Source organism: Lepisma saccharinum, chromosome 30 (assembly GCF_977018435.1).
Source record: "Lepisma saccharinum chromosome 30, izLepSacc3.1, whole genome shotgun sequence".
Taxonomy (NCBI): Eukaryota; Metazoa; Arthropoda; class Insecta; order Zygentoma; family Lepismatidae; genus Lepisma; species Lepisma saccharinum.
The window spans coordinates 29,339,963-29,360,225 of record NC_139258.1 but is presented as its reverse complement, the minus strand read 5'-3'; the positions used below and the strand labels follow the sequence as shown (position 1 = coordinate 29,360,225).

Here is a 20,263-nt window from a genome sequence, read left to right as displayed (position 1 = left end):
AAATTAAAAATATTATAAATAAATAGTCTTAAAAGGTCTGAATTAAAATCACCTACTATCCAAAAAGGATCATACATGATTAAAATTGCACACACATTAGTGAATCTGATATTTCTACAAGTAGTCTGTGAGCGATCAATTTGCCCATCTTTATTAATCATCTTGTAAAAATAAAGCCATATACTTTGATTTTGCAAAACAAAATTTCTACATACAGTTCTTTTTTCACTCAATAACAATCAGTGTCTTAGAAAAGGTGGATTGATTTAAATCAGGTGATTTCTTTTACAAAATCACTGTACACAAGGATTTTGTAGATATCAGATTAATCTTTGATGAAAGTACATTAATCTCATAATGATTTAATGGTGTTTATTACGCTCTAAGAAAGTAAAAGAAGAAAAAAATTATTACACTGATGGGGTGAAGCTCATACAAAAGGAAATTTAATATGTAAACTGTCAATACACTAAAATTTCTCTTGATTTAAAATTCAATAATTTTTATACAGAAAAATAGCAACATTATATACAAAATATAAAAAATAAACAGTAAATAGAGTCATTATCATTAAACTGTAAACATGGCAACTGACATTTTGCAAACTATCATTAAAAAATTTGCCAAAATTCAGCTAAAGACAATAAAAAATGCTTTAGGTTACAATTATGTAGTACATTCAGAATGATTTATTTTCACTGGAACAAAAGTTAATGAAATTATTATAGTTTCATTGTTTCATTAACATACTCAACAAACATTTCGCTAATAGGTTTAAAATTTATATACAGTATCAGAAACAGAAAATGTATGTTTACACAATTTTTTATTTGCTTTAATCAAACTGTTCAAATATTTTACAGGACCATTTACCAGAAAAAGCCTTTCTATAAAAAAAGATGTTATCTATATGTATGGCGCCAAAAACTAAACAAGCAATTTTAAGTGTTCCTTAAAAAAAATAAAAATACATTTAATCACGATTTTTATCCAGCCTGGTTTTAAAACTTAATTCAGGAAGTCCATGAATGAATCAACTTCTTCATGAAATGTGTGCTGTATTATATTGACTCATTTACTACCTGTATTCAATAGGACTGAGTCAATACTGATGTATCAGTATTGGATGGAATTTATTCACCAATAGTTTTCCAGAGTTTGTCTTTTTTTCTAACATTCACACGCTTCTACACAGAAATTAATTAATGTTTACTGTACCTCACCACTTAAGCACAGCATATTGAACTCGGTGATAAAATATAAAAACTTCTACAGGCTTAACCCTTAAGACACCGAGGCTGATTTTCCAGGTATTTGAACTAACGCCGAGCGTGTTCTCAGCGGGAAATTTGAAATTCTGCATGCTTCTAAACAAAAATTTATATTTCCAGGACTAAGAACGTTAGAGGTACAAATGGTACCTTGTTTTGTTCAGTATACTTTGGACTATAATCCTGATTGAAAAAAAAAATCCGTAATCAGTTAGAAGAAGAAAAAAGGGAAAGTAACTATTTTTTAGTCGAAATTTGAAATTCATCAAACCCACACGCAGGCTACGCCAGGACGTGATTCTCCAAAAGGTACCCGCATAATGCCTGGTATGTTTGCCATTGATGTGGAAAAATTTACGCACTTATTTGTCAATATAGAGCAAAAAATTCGAAGCTACAAAAATAATTTATCTTACCTTGACCCCACCTGGCTGCCAAAAAAAAAAATCACAATTTTTCACATATTGCCCCATCCCCCTCCAAATAGTAACAATGAAATTTAACTTTACTAATTGTTAATTACATACCTTTAGACTCATGCAGAACTCAAAACATGTATCTCCAATCATTATCCAAATTACAGTATGTTAAAAAAAAGTAACATACTACGAGAAAAAGCTGCTTGTGACACCGGCTTAAGGGAAATACCTGCTGTGACACCCGTGCCACGGCCCGTCCATTAAGGTTTAAATAATCAAAACTAACAAAAAAAAACTTACTTTTCATTGCTGAGTGGGGCAATGTATATTGGCAAAATGGATCCCGGTGCCAAACACACCATGGAGAACTTCTTCCCACCAATCATAGCAAGGGAATAACTGTTATACACATCCAGAGAAACAGCCGTTGACATTTTATGAGACAACAACATAACCAGGTCTGTTAGTTTGTCCAGCAAATCTTTCTTCTCATGGCGTATCTGAAGTTTCAGAATGAAATCTCCTTTCTCTACTTTCACAACATACTGAAAAGGAAAATATCTGGTAAATACGCATGTATCTAGCTTTCAATAAAATACGTGTAAGTATATTGCAGCTTATAAAAACAATAATACACTGATATTTTTTTTCAATGTATTCAAGTATCCCTGTTCTCCCTTTACATAGGTCCCGAATAATTCCCATATTCTGTCAGAATTTAAGCAAACAACCACATTTTATGGCCACGAAAGCTGATGAAAGTTGCACATAACAGTGAGGCAAGATTTTCTGAACAACTGGATTCTAGTTGTGGTATCTTGCAGTTAGTGATGGAAGACTTTTATAGAGAGTTAGTTAAGATTTTTTTAAATAATACCATATTTACGCGTGTATAATGCGCACCCTGGTTTTTGATGGGGAAAAATGACAAAAAAGTTTAACTCGTGTATAATGCGCAGTATAATCGAGGTTCAAGAAATTGCTTTCTTAGATGTAGTCACCAACCCAAGCCACCTCCCCCCTCTCCCTCCGCTGTGTTTAGCATATCAAAACTTTCACTCTTTAACCACCTTATTTATTCTGTAATAGTAAATTACATTATGGATTTTCAGTACTCAGGAAGTTATTTTGTTATTTCTCACCCAACAAATACCGCTGATGCACATCCCATGTGATGGGAGGTGCATGCTCAAAGTCTGCCAGAACGGTACTGCTTTTCTTGTGTCTCAAAAACATGATATTACAAAGTAAAAAATCATGTAAAAGGCCTTTACACTTTTATGCATGGTTTTGCTCTTTTTTTTCTTTTTTTTTAAAAAAAATAAAGTAAACTTCAAGGTATATACTTTTTCCATGACTAATGTAACATTTATATGAGGCCCATTCGGGACCCTTAAACTAGCAGTTAGCAGAACAAGATTTCTTTCATTAAGGCATTTACACAATCCATCTGTCATATTACTTGGCCAGTAATACATTTTAATTATCATTCTCTTTCTCCTTATCTTTTCTTTCATCCAAAGTACCACAAAAATCAGAACGTTCCTTCATTTTGTGATGAGTTTATTTCAACTGCATTCACGATAGTGTCGCCACCTTCAATGGAATACTGTTGCCAGAAACTACAGAATTCAAGCTTTACAATGATATATAACATGATAGGGTTCCGTAAACATGAAAAAAAAATATTCCATGCATAATACGCACCAAAGTTTTTGGGTGCAAAAATTTGGGGAAAAAAGTGTGCATTATACATGAGTAAATACTAAATTTTAAAAACCTTTTTTTTTTTAAAACTAACCATGGTGATTATTCTCACAATAAAAATTCTGCTAGGCAGTTGGTAGAAAAACAACAACAGATTGGCAACACTGAGTGGCAGTGTATCCAAGGGAGAGAGGAGGAAGTAGCACTGGTTACAAGCTGCAGGAGAGCCTGGCGTTCTCTTGCCATTTTACGAGGGTCGTTCAAGGAAAAAATTTCCTTTTTTTTTCTTTTTGAGAAAGTACGAGTCCTATAAATGAAATGAAACTAGCAATGTGTTCTTTCGTATTTCCTCTACATTTACACACAATGCAATGTTTGTGCGAGCTACCGTGCATGCACAGCACGTGATTAGCGTGAGTCATGCAGTGAGAAACGTGCCCCGGCCATAAGGAGTAGTGAGTCATGGTGGAACAACGTGTTTTGGCGGTGTGGAGTAAAGAAGAGATTCGTTCTGTGATCCGGTATGAGTGGGCAAATGGTCTTGCTCCTATCAACATCCACAGGAAGCTGGTTGTTGTTTGTGGAGACACTGTGCGAAGGTGGTGCAAATAGTTTTCTGAAGGACGAACAAGCATATTCGATGAAGATCGGCCTGGTGGCCCATCTGTGGTCAGTGACGCAACATTGGTTGACAAAGTGAATGCACTGGTTTTGCCCAACCTTCGAATCAAGGTTCATGAAGCAGCCGCTGATTTGAACATTTCTGTCGGGACTGCACACAAAATCATGCATGAAAAATTGAGATACGTGAAGGTTTTATCGCGTTGGGCCCCACGACAACTCACTGCAGTAGAACATCTCATGATGCGTATGACATGTTGCCTGGATTCTCTGACCGGTACCAGATTGAAGGGAACAACTTTCTCTGCCATATTGTGACTCAGGATGAGAGCTTCGTTCATCACTACACTCCAGAATTCAAACGGACGTCGATGGAATGGAAACAGCCGTGAAAAGTGTTCTTCGTTCCCTGGACCCGAATTTTTTGCAGATGGCTTTCAAAAACTTGCGCAACGATGGGACAAATGCTTGTGCCACCTTGGAAATTATGTTGAAAAGTGAGAAAGGACCATGCTACTTGGTGCAACTTGATTTTTGTCTAACTTAAGAAATATTTTTTTTGCAACATAGGGAAACTTTTTCCTTGAACGACCCTCGTACATTGGAAAGTATAACAGTAGAAAAAGGACAAAAAAAAATGAAAAGAAACAAAAATTTACTTCCGATAAAGAGCCTTACACATTTTTGTACAACAGTATTTTAAAACATGTCTATTTGGTACGTTAAATTGTTGTATTGGCTGGGTAGTAGTGTGTAGAACTAGAAAAGCTGGATGAGGTGTCCATTAAAAAATAACACCCAACCATCATCTTACTGCTATTTAATTTTAACAACCAAGTATATAATTGAACACAAAATTTGTCGTATCAAGATATTGATGCTTTTTTCTCAACTAACTAAAATGTACTAACTTCTTTCTCAATTTTGTGTTTTATTTTATGTTTTGTTGCTTTTCTCCCTCCTTAGACTAATTGTGGCAATAATGATGAATTTGGTGAAGTGACACTCGCAAACACCCATGCCGAAGCCAGGATATGAACCTAAAACCTAGTAATGACTGCCTTCAGTTGATCACTCAATATTATTACCTTGGCTGAGGTTGGTTAGCACTACTGAGGTAATTTAACACACTTATACGCAGGGAGGGAGAAGGGCATTGCCTGCATTACCAGAAATACAGGTACAAATTATACTAAAAAATTACCTTGGATGGATATGCATCCCCTGTAGCTATTAACTGCTTGTTGGAATCAAATAACATCCATAGCTGTGACTCAAATTCGGACTCGTATAGAAGATCACTCAGTAGGGCACTGAAAGTATAATAAATATACAAGGTAAAGACACACAAATCCTCCGATGTCATTTCTGATTTATTCTTTTGAGATTGGCAATGAATTTAACTTTCTTCAAAGTATCCATTTTACGAAACACAACAATTTGCATTCTAACAGCAGCCAACTAATTATTATGGACTTTTCAATTGTATTCCAGGCATTATTAGGAGATGAACTTATAACCTTCTTAACCAGTTTATCTTCTTGTTTTCCATTAATCTCGGAGGGAAAAAATAATGAAGAAAGCATTTAATTTTCTTTTACTCACATATAATATTAGGGATGGGCCGATATGAAGTTTTGGCCGATACCGATAAAGTAACGATATAAAATTTACCGATACCGATAACCAATATTCTATCGATCCGATATAAAATTAGAAATGGTCGTTGAAGAACCTGAAAGGTTCATTGACCTCCTTAATAAATGTGTGTTGCAAGGTGACTGCAGTGAAAAAAAAAACTGCATATAAGACATTTACTTCTTTAGAAAATATGGCATGGAGATTATCCATAAAAATTACAACAAAATGGCACAATTTTGCACTAAATTATCAGATATTTATTGATATATAATCGGTAATTTTACCGATATGCCTATATCAGTCGATACCGATAGAGTACCAATTAATCGGTCCCATCCCTATATAATATCATTTATCATTAGAGCTGAGCACATACCAATGGATCAGAAAGTATGTTTGAATATATTTACCGATACTTTTCCAGCATTTTGATCATTCGCGGGTTCTACAAAAATTCCAGGCAACTCTTTCGTGGAGTCTGATTATTCTGTAAGTTTTTCAAAATTTGAAGTTTCCATTGATTTGGCACAATGTGAAGAAATTATTTTGTGATTACATACCAGGTATTTCAATATCCTGATGTAATTTTTTAATATTTTAAACAAAACTCTGGTAAATCGAAGCTCATAATTGGAATGGAATACAGAGAAACCTCATTTTTACGTTCTTCAGAGGAACAAGCTGTAAAAACTTAAAATGTGGGAAAATGAAAACTCAAGGAAAATTTTATAAGATTTTGCTATGTAGGGATCATGAAGAGTGAATGTGTAATATGGGAAAATTTAAATCCGAGAACGTAAAATCGGGGTTTCACTGTACTCACCCATAATATTAATCAATATTTTGAACTTTTAATTGTTACAATTTCCAAGCATTAGTATCAATATTGGTGAGAATCGGTAAGAATGTCAATATCACTAGTTTTGGTCCAGCGCTAAATAATTGATTCTTTTTGAATAAAATAAAAAACAAATTAATAGGTTAGGCTTATTTCTCCTGACTGAAACTACACACAAGGTGTTGGAATATCGCAAAATATGAAAATTCATACAAAAAGCATAACAAAGAAATTCTTCCTTAACTTTTTCAAAAATATTCACGAATGTTAAGAATGATATTCCAATGGTATAATTGTAATTATTATGAATTATCATAACCAAAATTGCTGATAGAATTTCTTTTTTAGTGTTCTACAATTAAGGGTTTTGGCTTGTAAGTGCACATTTGAATTCAAACTGCAAGTCTGCTCAGTCTGGATTAGAATAAAATAGCCTTTAAAATGAAACATTTTAAATTTACATCTTAACATCTTACCTGTTTGGAGTAACTTCTGTGGGCTTGTTTACATGGAAATTATACTGCAACTGCAATTCATAAATCTGCCTAGTTGGTGGAATTATATCTCTGCTACCCAGTGGATTGATACGGGATTCTGATGGCCTGAAACACAAACCTCCATCAGCAATAGCATAGCTTAATAAGCAAGTTAACCATAGGCTCTCGGTAGCAGCACAAAGTAGCATAATGTATAAGTAACTTTAACTGAATATCTCCCTAAAGCGTAAATTGTTTCTGTTTCTGTAACTGTGACATGTACACCAATATTTAATTTTCTCTGACTTTTTCCAGGAAAATAAGAAAATTTACAAAATTTCCTGACTTTTTTACTCATAAGTTAATTTCCACGACTTTTTCAGGTTATCCAAGTCAGTAGGAACCTTGTATTTGTGTTTTTGTTATTTTATAATACAATGAGCTGTTAAAAATAATATAAACCAACCAGAACCCAGAATCTCTGGCTTTGAACCTAACATGCTAACTACTATATCACAGGATACGACTTTGGCATACATAATGAACAAGAGAAAAGAGACTCACAGCAATGTTCATAGTAAAAAAAAAGAAAGAAATCACTAGCATGTAAAAAAAACAATTCAATGCTGCTTGAAAAAAAAAATACTATCAATTTCAGTGAATCATGTCATCATTAGAGGCACATAATTTTTGTAAATAAAAAAGCAAAATTTCGGTACAAAAACAAGAGCCAATTTCGGGTTCAAAAGCGGTAAATAAAATAAAATTTCGGTGTTATAGCGGTGAAAAATCGGATGAAAAGGGGTGTATAAAAAGACATTTTGGTTTTAAAATTGTGAATATAATCAATCTTAAATTTGATTTAAAAACTATACTTATTACACAAAATTAACATTTCACTTCTAATAGCACATTAAGTTTATTTCTGTGTAATGGAGCCCAATATTAACAGCGGAATCCTATCGGACAATAAAACACTCAAAAACATAATATTTTAGAGGTCTCTTACTTGTATTGTTAAAGAAAATGGACGAAAATTTACCCTTTTACCTTGACAATGTAGGTAAGAAACCCAGGTTTATAGCGTGTTTCATTGTGCTGTTTTCGCTTACATGCCTGGACAGGTACCTCAACACTCAGCACATATGCTACAATATATTTAGGTGATGGCAAGAATGGTGTCACCTAAGTATCAGTATGCAACTTAAAAAAATATTTCTCCAACATAGCTGTTTTTAGGGTTGAGACGATGCTCATGTGCCAGTATCGGCTGATTCAAGTGGTATTGGTATCAGAATGTATTGGTTGAATTTAATCACCAATGACAGTTGATATGCACTTTTGCAAAAATACCGCATGACTTTTTATTATTTTGGCAACAACAACAGAAGAAATTGATCTTGTGATAAAGTAATTAGAGGCATGCAAATTTCGTTTTTGACGAAAACACGAAATATGAAATAACATGCTGTAAAGTTCATTTTTCATGTTTCTGAAAGGTGTGAGGTGCATTTTTCTACCCTGTTTTGTCACGAAATATTGCAAAATGAACTGCAATATGCGAAATATACTCTTAAACACGAAATTTACCGTTTATATACCGATGCGACACTTTCTGAAGTCTGAAGTATCGTGTGAGTTATGCAATTCATGGAAAATTGATTAATTCTGCCGTAAATATTTGAGAAGCAAAAATGGACCCCTTTACACAGCAATAAACTTAATACTCTGGTAACTACATAAATGTGCTATTACAAGGGGTAAGTTTATTTTGTGTAATAAGTGCAGTTTTTAAATCAAATTTAGGATTATATTCACAATTTTAAAACCAAAATGTCATTTTATATAGAATTTTTGATGTGATTATTCACCGCTATAACACAGAAATTTTATTTTATTTACCGCTTTTGAACCCGAAATCAACTCTGTTTTTGTACCGAAATTTTGCTTTTTTACTTACCAAAAATATGTGCCTCTAGTAATTATCTGTGTGAAATTAGGAATATTTTAAAGAAAAATTGATTGATTGAGTTGGTGTTTTATTTAAGTCCACTTTATGCACAGTAAGGCTAATCGGGACTGGACCTACAGTTTAAAGTGGGATCCGAAACTGTTAAACAAAAACTTTGGCTGATTGAAAAAGTATAATTATAATGAAAAACTAGATTTTAAAATATTCAGAAATACTTTAAATAAATTCAATTTCCAGGTATGGGTATTAGTATTGTGGAAATGGGTAATAATTGGCATTGGTTTCAGGATCAGGTAAAGTGTATACAGAGTGAACCAAAAGTAGGTGGACAGTAAATGATAATGTTCAGCATGATCTAACTAAATTGCATCTGCCTGTCTGGGTTATCCTCCAATAAGCCATAAATTAGCCGTAGATGATAACCTTTCAACCCAATAAGACTTCAGGATTCGTATAATCGAGGTTTGTGAAATGCTCAATTCTGCTGAGGCTCTTCTTGTAGACCTACTGTCCACCTACTTTTGGTTCACTCTGTATGTGAGTGCAAATATAGAGTTTAATACATAAGTGACAATTAAATATCTTAATTACCTAGTTCCATTTGAATTTTAGCTTCTTCTGTCTCTCTAGGTTAGCTTTATTAATAACGATAAACAACGAACTGATGAAATAGACGAGACAGATATTCACACATCCCCCAAGAAATTAACATAGGAGCCTTGCCTTTGTGACCAATTTCTACATATAATATGGCACCTTTCTTACAGACAGAAATTATATGTATACATTATAACTATTAAGCAAAAAGAGCAAACAGAAAATATGAAGCAATGAGGTAAAACATAAACCATACCTGAGAACTTGTACCTGGTTTTTTAATGTTATTGTTGGTGATACATCTTCATGCCTTAAGCCACTCTTCACTTCCACTTGCATTATGCCATCTCCACCATGCATAGTGATGAGAGGGAAGTCTGGCTTCAGGCCATAGAAACTTATTGAATAGTCTATGACAACTTCTCCAAGATTTGCCCACCACTTGGCCACAACCACTTCCAAAACAAGCCCTCCCTGCAAGAGAAAAGAAAATAGATAAGTGTATTTTGCAGAAAATCAACATAGGGAAAAAATACAACATGCATGAGATACTATAACTAAATACCTGGTCCGTGATCAACAAGGCTGGGGTTATATATATGCAAAACATGAAAAATATGTAAGTACATTACAATATATAATACTATTTTTTCTTATACAGTGGAACCTCGATTCTATGTTTTTCAGGAGACCAAGTTGAAAATACTTAAGGGGAAGAGGGACAATTTTCCCTAGTTCTCTCTCGCTGGAGCACCTGCCGATCACTGTTGCCAATTTCGCTCTTTTGGAGCCAGATCTGGCTCTTTTGTGCACTCGTTTGGCTGCGAACTGTAGCACCCGCACTCTGTTCCACTATGCCACCACCACTGGCTCCGGACCATAGACACCAAGTTTTGCCATGAGTGTAAATTTTGCACGTGACATGATATTCATATATAGGCTGCATCACCCCTTCTCCCCCCCCCCCCCCCCACCTTATTACCTCCCCAGCGCCGTGCATAAGGTGAGGATGGCAATATTGTTTTCCGGGAATCCATATTTTCGATTTCATATGAGCATCATTGGATTATAGAGATGGGTGATGCCGCCAAATCTAGGCGGTGAAAACTAAGAATAAATTGCTTTAAAGCTAATGGTAATAGCAGTGCCCCCACACCTCAGACACCTAAAATTATCCTAGGAGGCACTTTATGCAGCCTTCGTTAATCTAGCTTCTTGAAAGTCATCTTTAGCTCTATTAATGGTGAAATTTAGCTCGTTTATGCACATCAGGTTTGGCAACACTGCCAGGATGGCCGCAGGAGGCAAGGAGAAATGCATTAGGTTTATGGGACCATTATTTTATTCCTTCTCTCGGGAATATCAAACATCCAATGTCGTAGAAAAGTACATGGATGGAAAAGTACGCATTGAACTGTCATAGTAGAAGGAAAAGTCGAAACTCCCATTTGATTAGCCGTAACTTGAAGTTGATTTCCCATAAGGAATACATGGGATTCTGTAAATACTTATTATTAATCATATTTTTCAAACATCGTGTCTAGCTTACTAATCAACTTGAAAAACAGTTTTCAGTTGCAACATGGAGAGAAATTCATACTCTCTCGCATACTAAACCCTTTTTCAAATAGCAGTGCCCAATCCGACGATATTGAAATAAATGCACAACTGCTGCGTAATTGTCCCTCTTCGCCTTATAATGAAGCCAAAAATTAAATAGAGAAAAAATTTTATGACATTTTGCTACATCGGGACCATCAAGATTGAATGTATAATGAGGAAATGTAAAATCAGGATTCCATTGTAACTGTAACATCGATCAAACTACAAATAAATGTCTCATGAGGGGAATGTTTGTTCGAAAATGCTACATCAAAAAACATGTTTAAATGCCAGTAACAACCATTAACTACAAGAGGAATAATGATATTTTTTGTAGTCTTTGATTATTTCCTTCACTCCTTTGTTATTTCTTAGGTTCCAGGAGTTTTTCCGGAAATTTCACCAGGTCCCGTACCTGGACTGCTGACCTGAGGTCTATTCTCAGACTCAGCAGTGATTATTTGTGAAATATGGCAGTAGTAACAATGAAGTGCACACACAACATTTGTCTTTCCAGTGATTTTAATGGTTCAAAACAAGATTAAAACTAGACAAATAGTGCACATTAACCCATTTTACGTAAAATATTAAGAAGAAATTGATGTTTAGTTTTTCCAACAGTTTAATTCACTGACATTCATCATTTTTTGCTTGGCTCCATACAAAGCAAAAAAATATGTAATTACATAAAAATCCATGTCCTAACAATAACCACTCTACCAACACATTTGTCAAAATTTCATTTGAATAGATACGACCTATTCATGGTAGCTACTCTAAGACTAAGATGAATTAAATCATATCCAGATTTTCAAGATGAAATATTTTTACACTACATATTACAGAGGCCATCAAGCCATACCACACAAAATTTCCTGGGGTTTTTTGAAGGCATTCCAGTAAAACAGAAAACATCTTGGAGTTCATTAAGTAACAGTACATTTGACAATGGACATTGGTATTTATGGGGCTACCAGAAACCAATTACTTTAGCTGAATTGCTAGTCTATACTATTTGCACGAGAAAACAGATCATTTTCCTGGTAATAATTTCAATGGGTCCACACCAAAATAACTGACTGAGCATAATTTCTTGTTTCATAATACTCTTCCTGACAAACTAAAAGTTGGTGGCAGTTTTCTCTTTCTTTAAAAAAAAAAAAAATATATTAATTTCTGATTTAACCCTTTTGAGGCAGAGCCTCCACATGACAAAGGTAACTGAAGGACGGTTGATGAATATTTCGGCAAACACATATCTTCGTAATAAATGTTCAATAAACAGAAAACCTAATAAAAAAAATATTTTTGGCTTTAATCTCCAAGCATCCACCTCACATCTGCAATCATCGCCAGGTAGACTCTGACGTCAATGTCATGTCATGTCGCCAGACAGATTGTTAAAAGACACAAAAGCCCACGTGCTTTTCAAGGCTTTATAAGTTAAAGGGCTCCGTCTTTCCAGCTCTAAACAAGCGTCATTTCTACGCAGTAAATTTGGCTCTGGAAGAGAGAGATTATACCTTTGTTTGTCCTGTGTTTTCCAGTTAGCAACAGGGGGGGAAGTGGGAGGGGGAGGAAGCCTTTCTGAATAGCGTTATTCGAGTGCTTTTCGCAGCATTTGTACCGCACAGGTGGCTACAGTCTTCGGGGAAGGGGAGAGGCGTGGGTGAAATGTAATATGCACTTGCAGGCAAGGAGTTTGGCTGCACAAATCATTCTCTTGTTATCGGGCTATGAACGTGAGTGCTTTTGAAAACTTGTCATGAGAAGAAAGTGTCTTTTGTGATGGCATCTCTTCGGCCAGGAGAAATTCGTGGCTTGTAGGAGGAGGGGTTTGGCACGGGGGATGAAACAGAAGTTGAAGATATACAGGGTGGTTCAGAAGATGATATACAGGGTGTGCCAGAAGATGATCGAGAAGAACCAGAAGAGGAAGGGGGTGAAGATGAAGAAGAATTAGAGGAGAATGAAGATAGTGGTGATGCGAGTGCAGTGCAATGGGAAAAAGTGGAGGGGGAATTAAGAGTTCGTGCCCTTGTGAACAACCCTACTCCTTTTCAAGCTTTCACTTCGGACCAATGGGCAAATTTCTGATGGGAGTTTCCGGTCAGTTGTGATAAACATTCTCCTTGACCTTGAGTTTTCTTATTCTTTTTATTTTTTTAAAAAATACTATTTGTACTATCATTTTGATACTATGTATTCACCATTACATAACTTGGGGCAATCAGCGACAAGTGGTAGTTTGCCCAGATCAATGAGTGCTACCGGATGGGAGCTGGAAAAAAAATAATGAAATTCCTCTGTCTGTTGCTTCCAAAAATGGGTACACATCGACATGTTTACCTTACCGAACGAAAGCATTGAATTCTGAATAAAACTAGCCCTCATTCGCATTTATCGTGTTATTACAACTTTTTTTTTTTAAAAAAAACATTTTTCAACATGTTTCATTTTGCTTAAAATGAGCCCCATGCATGACGAATATTTTGTCATCAGCCTCGAAAGGGTTAAAGGGATTTGGATTACTAAGTGCTTCCAATTTTTCATGTTTATGAAGAAAATTCACATAGAATTCATATACATAAAAACAATATCAAAATGGCAGAATTTTGCACATTTTACAAGCTACTTATAAAGAAAAAACAGAAGAGGTAATTTTACAGATATACCAATATCCTATGAAATAATATCAAAGCTGAAACTACAACATTTTAAGAGTACAGCTTCTTAAAAGTTTCCAATACTTACTCTCACAGGAAAGCCTTGCACATTCTCACTATTGTCTGCCAGGTTTATCATTTTATGAAATTCCAGTGTCTTGCAAACCAATTGTGGCCGTAACTGAACACAATGTAAGACAAACCTGCTATTCTTTTCGTTATCTTTGGATTGTAGCCGTAGAACTGAAAAAACAATACTCATAATAATAATAGTGTTGAAAAACAGAATAACAAAAAAGATTTCCATCTACATATTTATAATGCATAATTTTATCATATGACACTGCGACAGTGCCCAGTGATACATTGTTTTTCTTTCAGCATTCTCTAAGCACAACTCTAGTATACTCCCAGGGTGGGTGATCTCAGATGGGAATTTCCCCCAACGATGTCCTTGGAACAATCCTCACCAACTCAACATGGTTTCAGATTGCAATGAAATTTTGAACACTGACCGACTTCACGGATGTAAAGAAAACAACTAAATCTCAACACCATGTACGTAGTAGCATTTAACACGTGATTTCTTGAAAACAAAAAGTGATATTTCACTTCTGTCATTTCTTTCACTTATATACATAACAAAGATATAGTATACTCAAATTACAATGTAATACAAGTATTGGAAGTGTGTAAAAAACTAATTTTATTTATGTTTGTTAAGAATGTTAAAGCGTAGAGTTTTCAATTGATGTTTGAAATGTTCTTCAACATTCACAGAATGAGAACTATTCCTCAGAGAGTTGAAAGTTGTTTTATTTTCGATGTTGCCGAGGTAGCTCAGTCGTTAGGGCATCTGACTACCATGTGGGAGACCCGAGTTCGATCCCCCACGGGGGAGAACCAGGATTTTTTCCACCTGTTCAAGCGGCTCCGGCACCCACCCAGCCTTCGTATAAAGTGGGTACCTGGTGGAAACTCTGGGGGGTAAAGGCAGTCAGGGGCATGGTACTGATCACATCACCCCCATCTTTGGCCGTGATCAAGAAAGTGTGGGGCCCTAACTCCACACCTCCTATATGCCTTCATTGCGTGGTGCAAAGCACAGGGGTGCACATATTTTGGATGGAATGGAGAGGGCTTTCACATGAAGTACAATGCTGACATTTCATATGAATGCAAAACCAATTCGAAGAAGAAAGGGCAAGTTACTCAGAAAGTTCATTTTCGGAGAAACCCAGAGCTACATTAATATGAAGTGAATAGAAAAATTTCACAATGTAGCACTACTGTGTAGTTACAATCAATCTAAGTATGGTTGAAAATTGCTCAGTGGTTTATCAGAAAAAAAAAAAAAGGGTGTACTATGCAGTAGCAAAAAAAGTAATGCCGCCATCTACTCATAAGTAGGCTATTGGTTGAAGCCATGACTATGTAACTAAGTTACTTGAATTTACATACCACAAAAGACATCTCTTTGAGAAACTTACTTTTTGGATTTCTTTAGATCTGTAATAAAACTAATATTTCCTGAAAGAAATATTTTTCGAAACTTAAAAAAAAAAAAAAAAAAAAATCATAGAAAATACAGGGTGTTCCATTCAAACCTCCCACATTTCAATTCACCATTGCTAAAAGGTTATGAAACATAATGGAATGCGAGTGGTAGTAGACGAAAGAGGAACTCAAAGAATTTTATTGCATGACCTTGAAGATCACCGTTCTCTCACTATGCAGCACCAGAATCGCATCAAGCACAATGGCGACTCCGCAGCAGCATGCACAATATATAACAAAATAACCTGAGAGAATATGGAGGTTAATGGTTTTCCCATCAGGTGCTTCACCTTATGACGGTATCATAATGACTACCATCATAATGTGAAAAATAAAATAATTCTGACACTTGAAATCTACGATTTAAGTTTGTATTTGGTAGTTTATATTTGTAGAAAATTAATTTGCATCACTTTGGCTTTGTTATAACTGAAGTACGTATGTAACTTCAAACATTTAAAATATTTTCTAATAAGCCTGGTTTGTGTAACGATTACGTTCACAAAATGGTTTTTAGATACTGATCTACCTATAGTAGGCAAAAATTATCCTATACCTTTTGCTTATAGAGACCAAGTACGTGAACAAATAAAAATCATGCTTGATTGGGATGTAATTGAGTTGTCCAATTCAGAATGTCTATCTCCACTTTTAGTAGTTCCTAAATCTGGAGGGGGTATCCGTTTATGTGTAGACCTCAAACGAGTGAACCAACATGTTAAGCTTATTCAAGTGCATCCCATAAAAATACAAGACTTATTGGTAGAATTCCAAAATTGTAAATTCTTCACTTCGGTGGATCTATTGAATGCTTTTTGGCAAATTAATCTACATCCTGACAGCAGAAAATATACTGCGTTTATGTTCGAAGGTATCCTATATCATTTTAAAAGAGTTGTATTTGGTTCAGTAAATGGTACAGCTGTATTCGTCGATGCGTTAAATCGTGTGCTTAAGGACTGTAGAGATTTCGTGGTAGTTTATGTTGATGATGTTATCATAAAGTCTCAAGATTGCCAATTTATGGTAAGCACATTCTTGATACATCACAAACCAAATTACATCGCTGAATTATAAAAATATTTTAAATGTTTGAAGTTTGCATACGTACTTCAATTAGAACAAAGCCAAAGTGATGTAAATTAATTTTCTACAAATATAAACCACCAAATACGAACTCAAATCGTAAATTTCAAGTAATAAAATTATTTTATTTTTCACATTATGATGGTACTCATTATGATACCGTCATAACCTCCATATTCTCTCAGATAATCTTTGCACTGTAATGATTGATTTGGTCTCTGCATACCAGAATACAGATTGAGCATGCTGCTGCGGAGTCGCTATTGCGCTTGATGCAATTGTGGCACTGCATAGTGAGAGAACGGTGAACCTCAAGGTCATGCAATAAAATTCTTTGAGTTTCTCTTTCGTCTAGTACCACTTGCATTCCATTATGTTTCATAACCTTTTAGCAAAGGTGAATTGAAATGTGGGAGGTTTGAACGGAACATGCTGTATACATCAGTACCCTATCTCTGGAAGTACACTAGGTAAAAATTGTATTACTGTAGGTACTGTGTATTGATATGAATTAACTCATTCATTCATATCAATACACAGTACCTACAATAAAACAATGTTTACGTAATGTACCGCTACACTAGGATACTTATTGTCATCCATCGCATACTTTTATTATTTAATTGTATTGAATAATACATTTTTATGAGCTTCACATGTTTGTCAGATCTATCAGTACTGTAGAATCTTGTTATGACATCAGTTTATTACGAGGCCCACTGGGCCCTCCAAATAAGACTATCTGTGTAAAATATACATTTTCTTTTTCTTCTAATTGCATTCTTTTGGAATAGAATTCCAAAATTTCCCTAAAGTACAATAACTTGTAAAAAAAAACCAAAAAAACAAACACATGCAACTGTCTACAGTAAATAGAATATGCTTCAAAACCTTCGAACACAAGAGGCTTTATAGATGGAAAGTGTTAAAGATTCCATTGATTTGACCTATATGAAGCACCCATGGAGCTTGCCCAATCTCTAATCAATGAATACACATGAAGCAGGAGGTAAAGGTGATCACATCATGACACTACTTACACCACCTCCTGCATCGTCGAAATCAAGAATGTGTTGAAATACCACCATGACATGCATGGGGATAAGTTTACTTTTAATATGAATGGACCAATATGAAATTTTTATCAATTCCAAGAAAAAAACAATATAGTTTACATTTTACCACTCAAATGTAAAATTGTAAATCCTCCTTGAGGATAAAGGGCTGGATAAAATGTAATGGCAACACTGCTGTTACATGTGAACACAAGCCAGTGAGCCACGGAGTTGCTGAAGCTCATAACAGGAGGTTAGGCAAGCAAGTATGGCGAGTGGGAGCAACTGTGTTATTTAATCAAATACAGCAGTGACGTGAAGTAGACGAGGAGAGTGTAAGTGTCCTAAAAATATGTTCACGAAACACGAACAACATGTATTGATCAAAATTGAAGTATCATGTCATTGGAGTGCACAAATACTGTAGTCAGGGACTGTGTGGCACATGTGGTGAAGAAGCATTGCGATATCGACAGTGGCATCCCCTATCAGGACAACTGACAACAACAAATTCAGCTCCTTTCTTTCCTGCTTGAAGTGGGTCACCAATGGACTGCGAGTAACTTAGTCACAAAGGTAGGCAGGCATATGCTACAAAACCATGCTTCACATTCTGCCAGGCATTCTAGGGTTCTGCAAAACTGCAGCTCATATGCTCAAACCAATTTTGAAAGCATTTTTTCCCACTCTGAAGCTGATACCTCAGAAACCGCTGTTCGGAATTCGTCAACAGCTTCTTCAGGCGACACAAATCGCTCACCATGCATCTTATTTTTCATGTGTTGAAACGAAAATAAGTCATTAGGTGATAAATCAGGTGAGTACAGACAATGAGTCATTAATTCAACATTTTTACTGGACAGGAAATCAAGAGTTTGGTGTGCTGAGTGGGAACTGGCATTGTCATGGTGAAGAATAATGCAACAATTTGGGTTTGTTTTATGCAATTCATTGATGACCTCTGGCAAACAAATTGTTGTATACCACTGCATTTACAGTTTTTCGATCATCTAGAGCTATTGTTGCCACATGTCCGGTATAACAGAAGAACCAAGCAATCATTTGCTTGGCAGCACTCCTCGAACGAACAACTTTTGTTGGTTTCGGCTCACTTTGAAACACCCAAACAGTGGATTGCTGTTTAGTTTTGGGTTCATATGAATAGGTCCAAGTTTCATCCCCTGTAGTACACCAAATTTGACTTGCCTTGGTTGAATATTTTGAGCATTACTTTACACCAATTTACAAGAGCCTGTTTTTGAGCTTTGGTCAAGTTGTGTGGAATCCAATGGCTTGAAAGTTTCCGTACGTTCAGATGACCACGCAAAATCATATGTATTGCTTTCATGTCAATGTTCAAGGATGCCTGAATCTCACGGTATGTCACATGCAGATCTCTCTCAATCATTTCACACACAGCACCAACATTACTGGCAACAACAGACGTGGATGGACGACCTTCACGAAATTCATCACTGAGAAATGTGCGACCATGCTGGAATTTGGAAAAACCAATTGTGCACAGTCCTATTGAATGGTGCTTCATCCCCAAAAGCCAAATGAAGTCGCTCGATGCATTGTTTCGGTGTTAAACTACATTTGAAATAATAAAAAATCATTTCCCGAAAGTGTTCACAAGAAATTTCCATTTCTCACACGAAACTACTACTACAAACTGCTGTGAAATATAAACGAATAGGCGTAAACAAACAATCAAAGATAATTTTAACATAAAGAAGGTCTATTCTTCCGATTTTTATAATAGCGGAACACTAGCGCCACTGTTGGTGGTAGTTTGCAGAAACGTTTCCAGCAGCCTTCGTATGAACCATGTTTGAAGTGGCAATCCAACGAATGGAAGCATCAGGCATCCCCACATCCAAAGAAAGTGTACGTCACAGGCAGGGAGTTGATGCAATCTACTACTGCAATTTCTTGGAACACCACCTTCATCCCGAACTCAGGAGAAAGCGACAGCACTTGATGCCAAGGACTCTTCATCATTCTGCATGACGATGCAAGATGTCACACTGCTAATGATGTATAAGCATAAATTAGAAATTAATTAATTTACTTACGTAAAGTGAGTACAGTCAACTCTCGATTCAAAGACCCTGGATTTAACGACCCTCTCGAAGTAACGACCCTTTTCCCGGGAACCGTGAAAAAAATAAAACGTTGAAAAATTCAGGGAAATCGGCCGAAAAATATTTTTGTTGCACTCATTTTATTCGCTGTGTTGCAATTCCCTTCACGAGTGCTCTGCAGGTCGCAAGTGGGCCTGATCTAAAAATAGACACCACCACACCACGCTTGAGTGATATCCAATAGCACTTGACCTCTGTCATCCCCTCCCCCAAGCACAGCGACGGTCGCTACTTACACGCCAGGCTTGTTTTTCCATTGTGATTTCGCTTGCTCTTGCATACGCGAGAAGAGAAGATCGAATGTGCTTAGATGTTATTTTAAATCGACCTTGACTTGTTTCCTTGTCCTAAGAGCTGCTGACAACTGAATGGGGGGTGGGGGATTAGAGATAAGATCGCAGGAATGTTCCAAAATACAGATGCGTGGTGCCTGGAAGTCTGGACTGTCTGTCCAGCTCTGACCTAGATCTCAGCAGGTCCCCATGAGTGAGCAACTCTTGGCCTTGTAGCAGACAACTTCCAGTAACCGCTTTCATTCAAAACGTGTTCTTTGTTCCCTGTAACACTTCATAAAAAAGAGAAACTATTAGAGATAATAAAAGCCACAT

The 20,263-nt window shown here is 35.8% G+C and overlaps 1 protein-coding gene across 1 annotated transcript in view; it reads right to left on the bottom strand.

The window, feature by feature from the left end:
• Positions 1-20,263, bottom strand: part of TppII (Tripeptidyl-peptidase II) — an 89,410-nt gene that overhangs the window by 25,101 nt on the left and 44,046 nt on the right. Inside the window, exons 14-18 of the mRNA XM_083115522.1 lie at positions 13,899-14,053; positions 9,799-10,016; positions 6,974-7,099; positions 5,223-5,331; positions 1,991-2,235 (exon numbers count right to left, since the gene is read on the bottom strand). Of these exons, the coding sequence (XP_082971648.1) occupies positions 1,991-2,235; positions 5,223-5,331; positions 6,974-7,099; positions 9,799-10,016; positions 13,899-14,053 (853 nt within the window). The remainder of the gene's footprint in view (positions 1-1,990; positions 2,236-5,222; positions 5,332-6,973; positions 7,100-9,798; positions 10,017-13,898; positions 14,054-20,263) is intronic.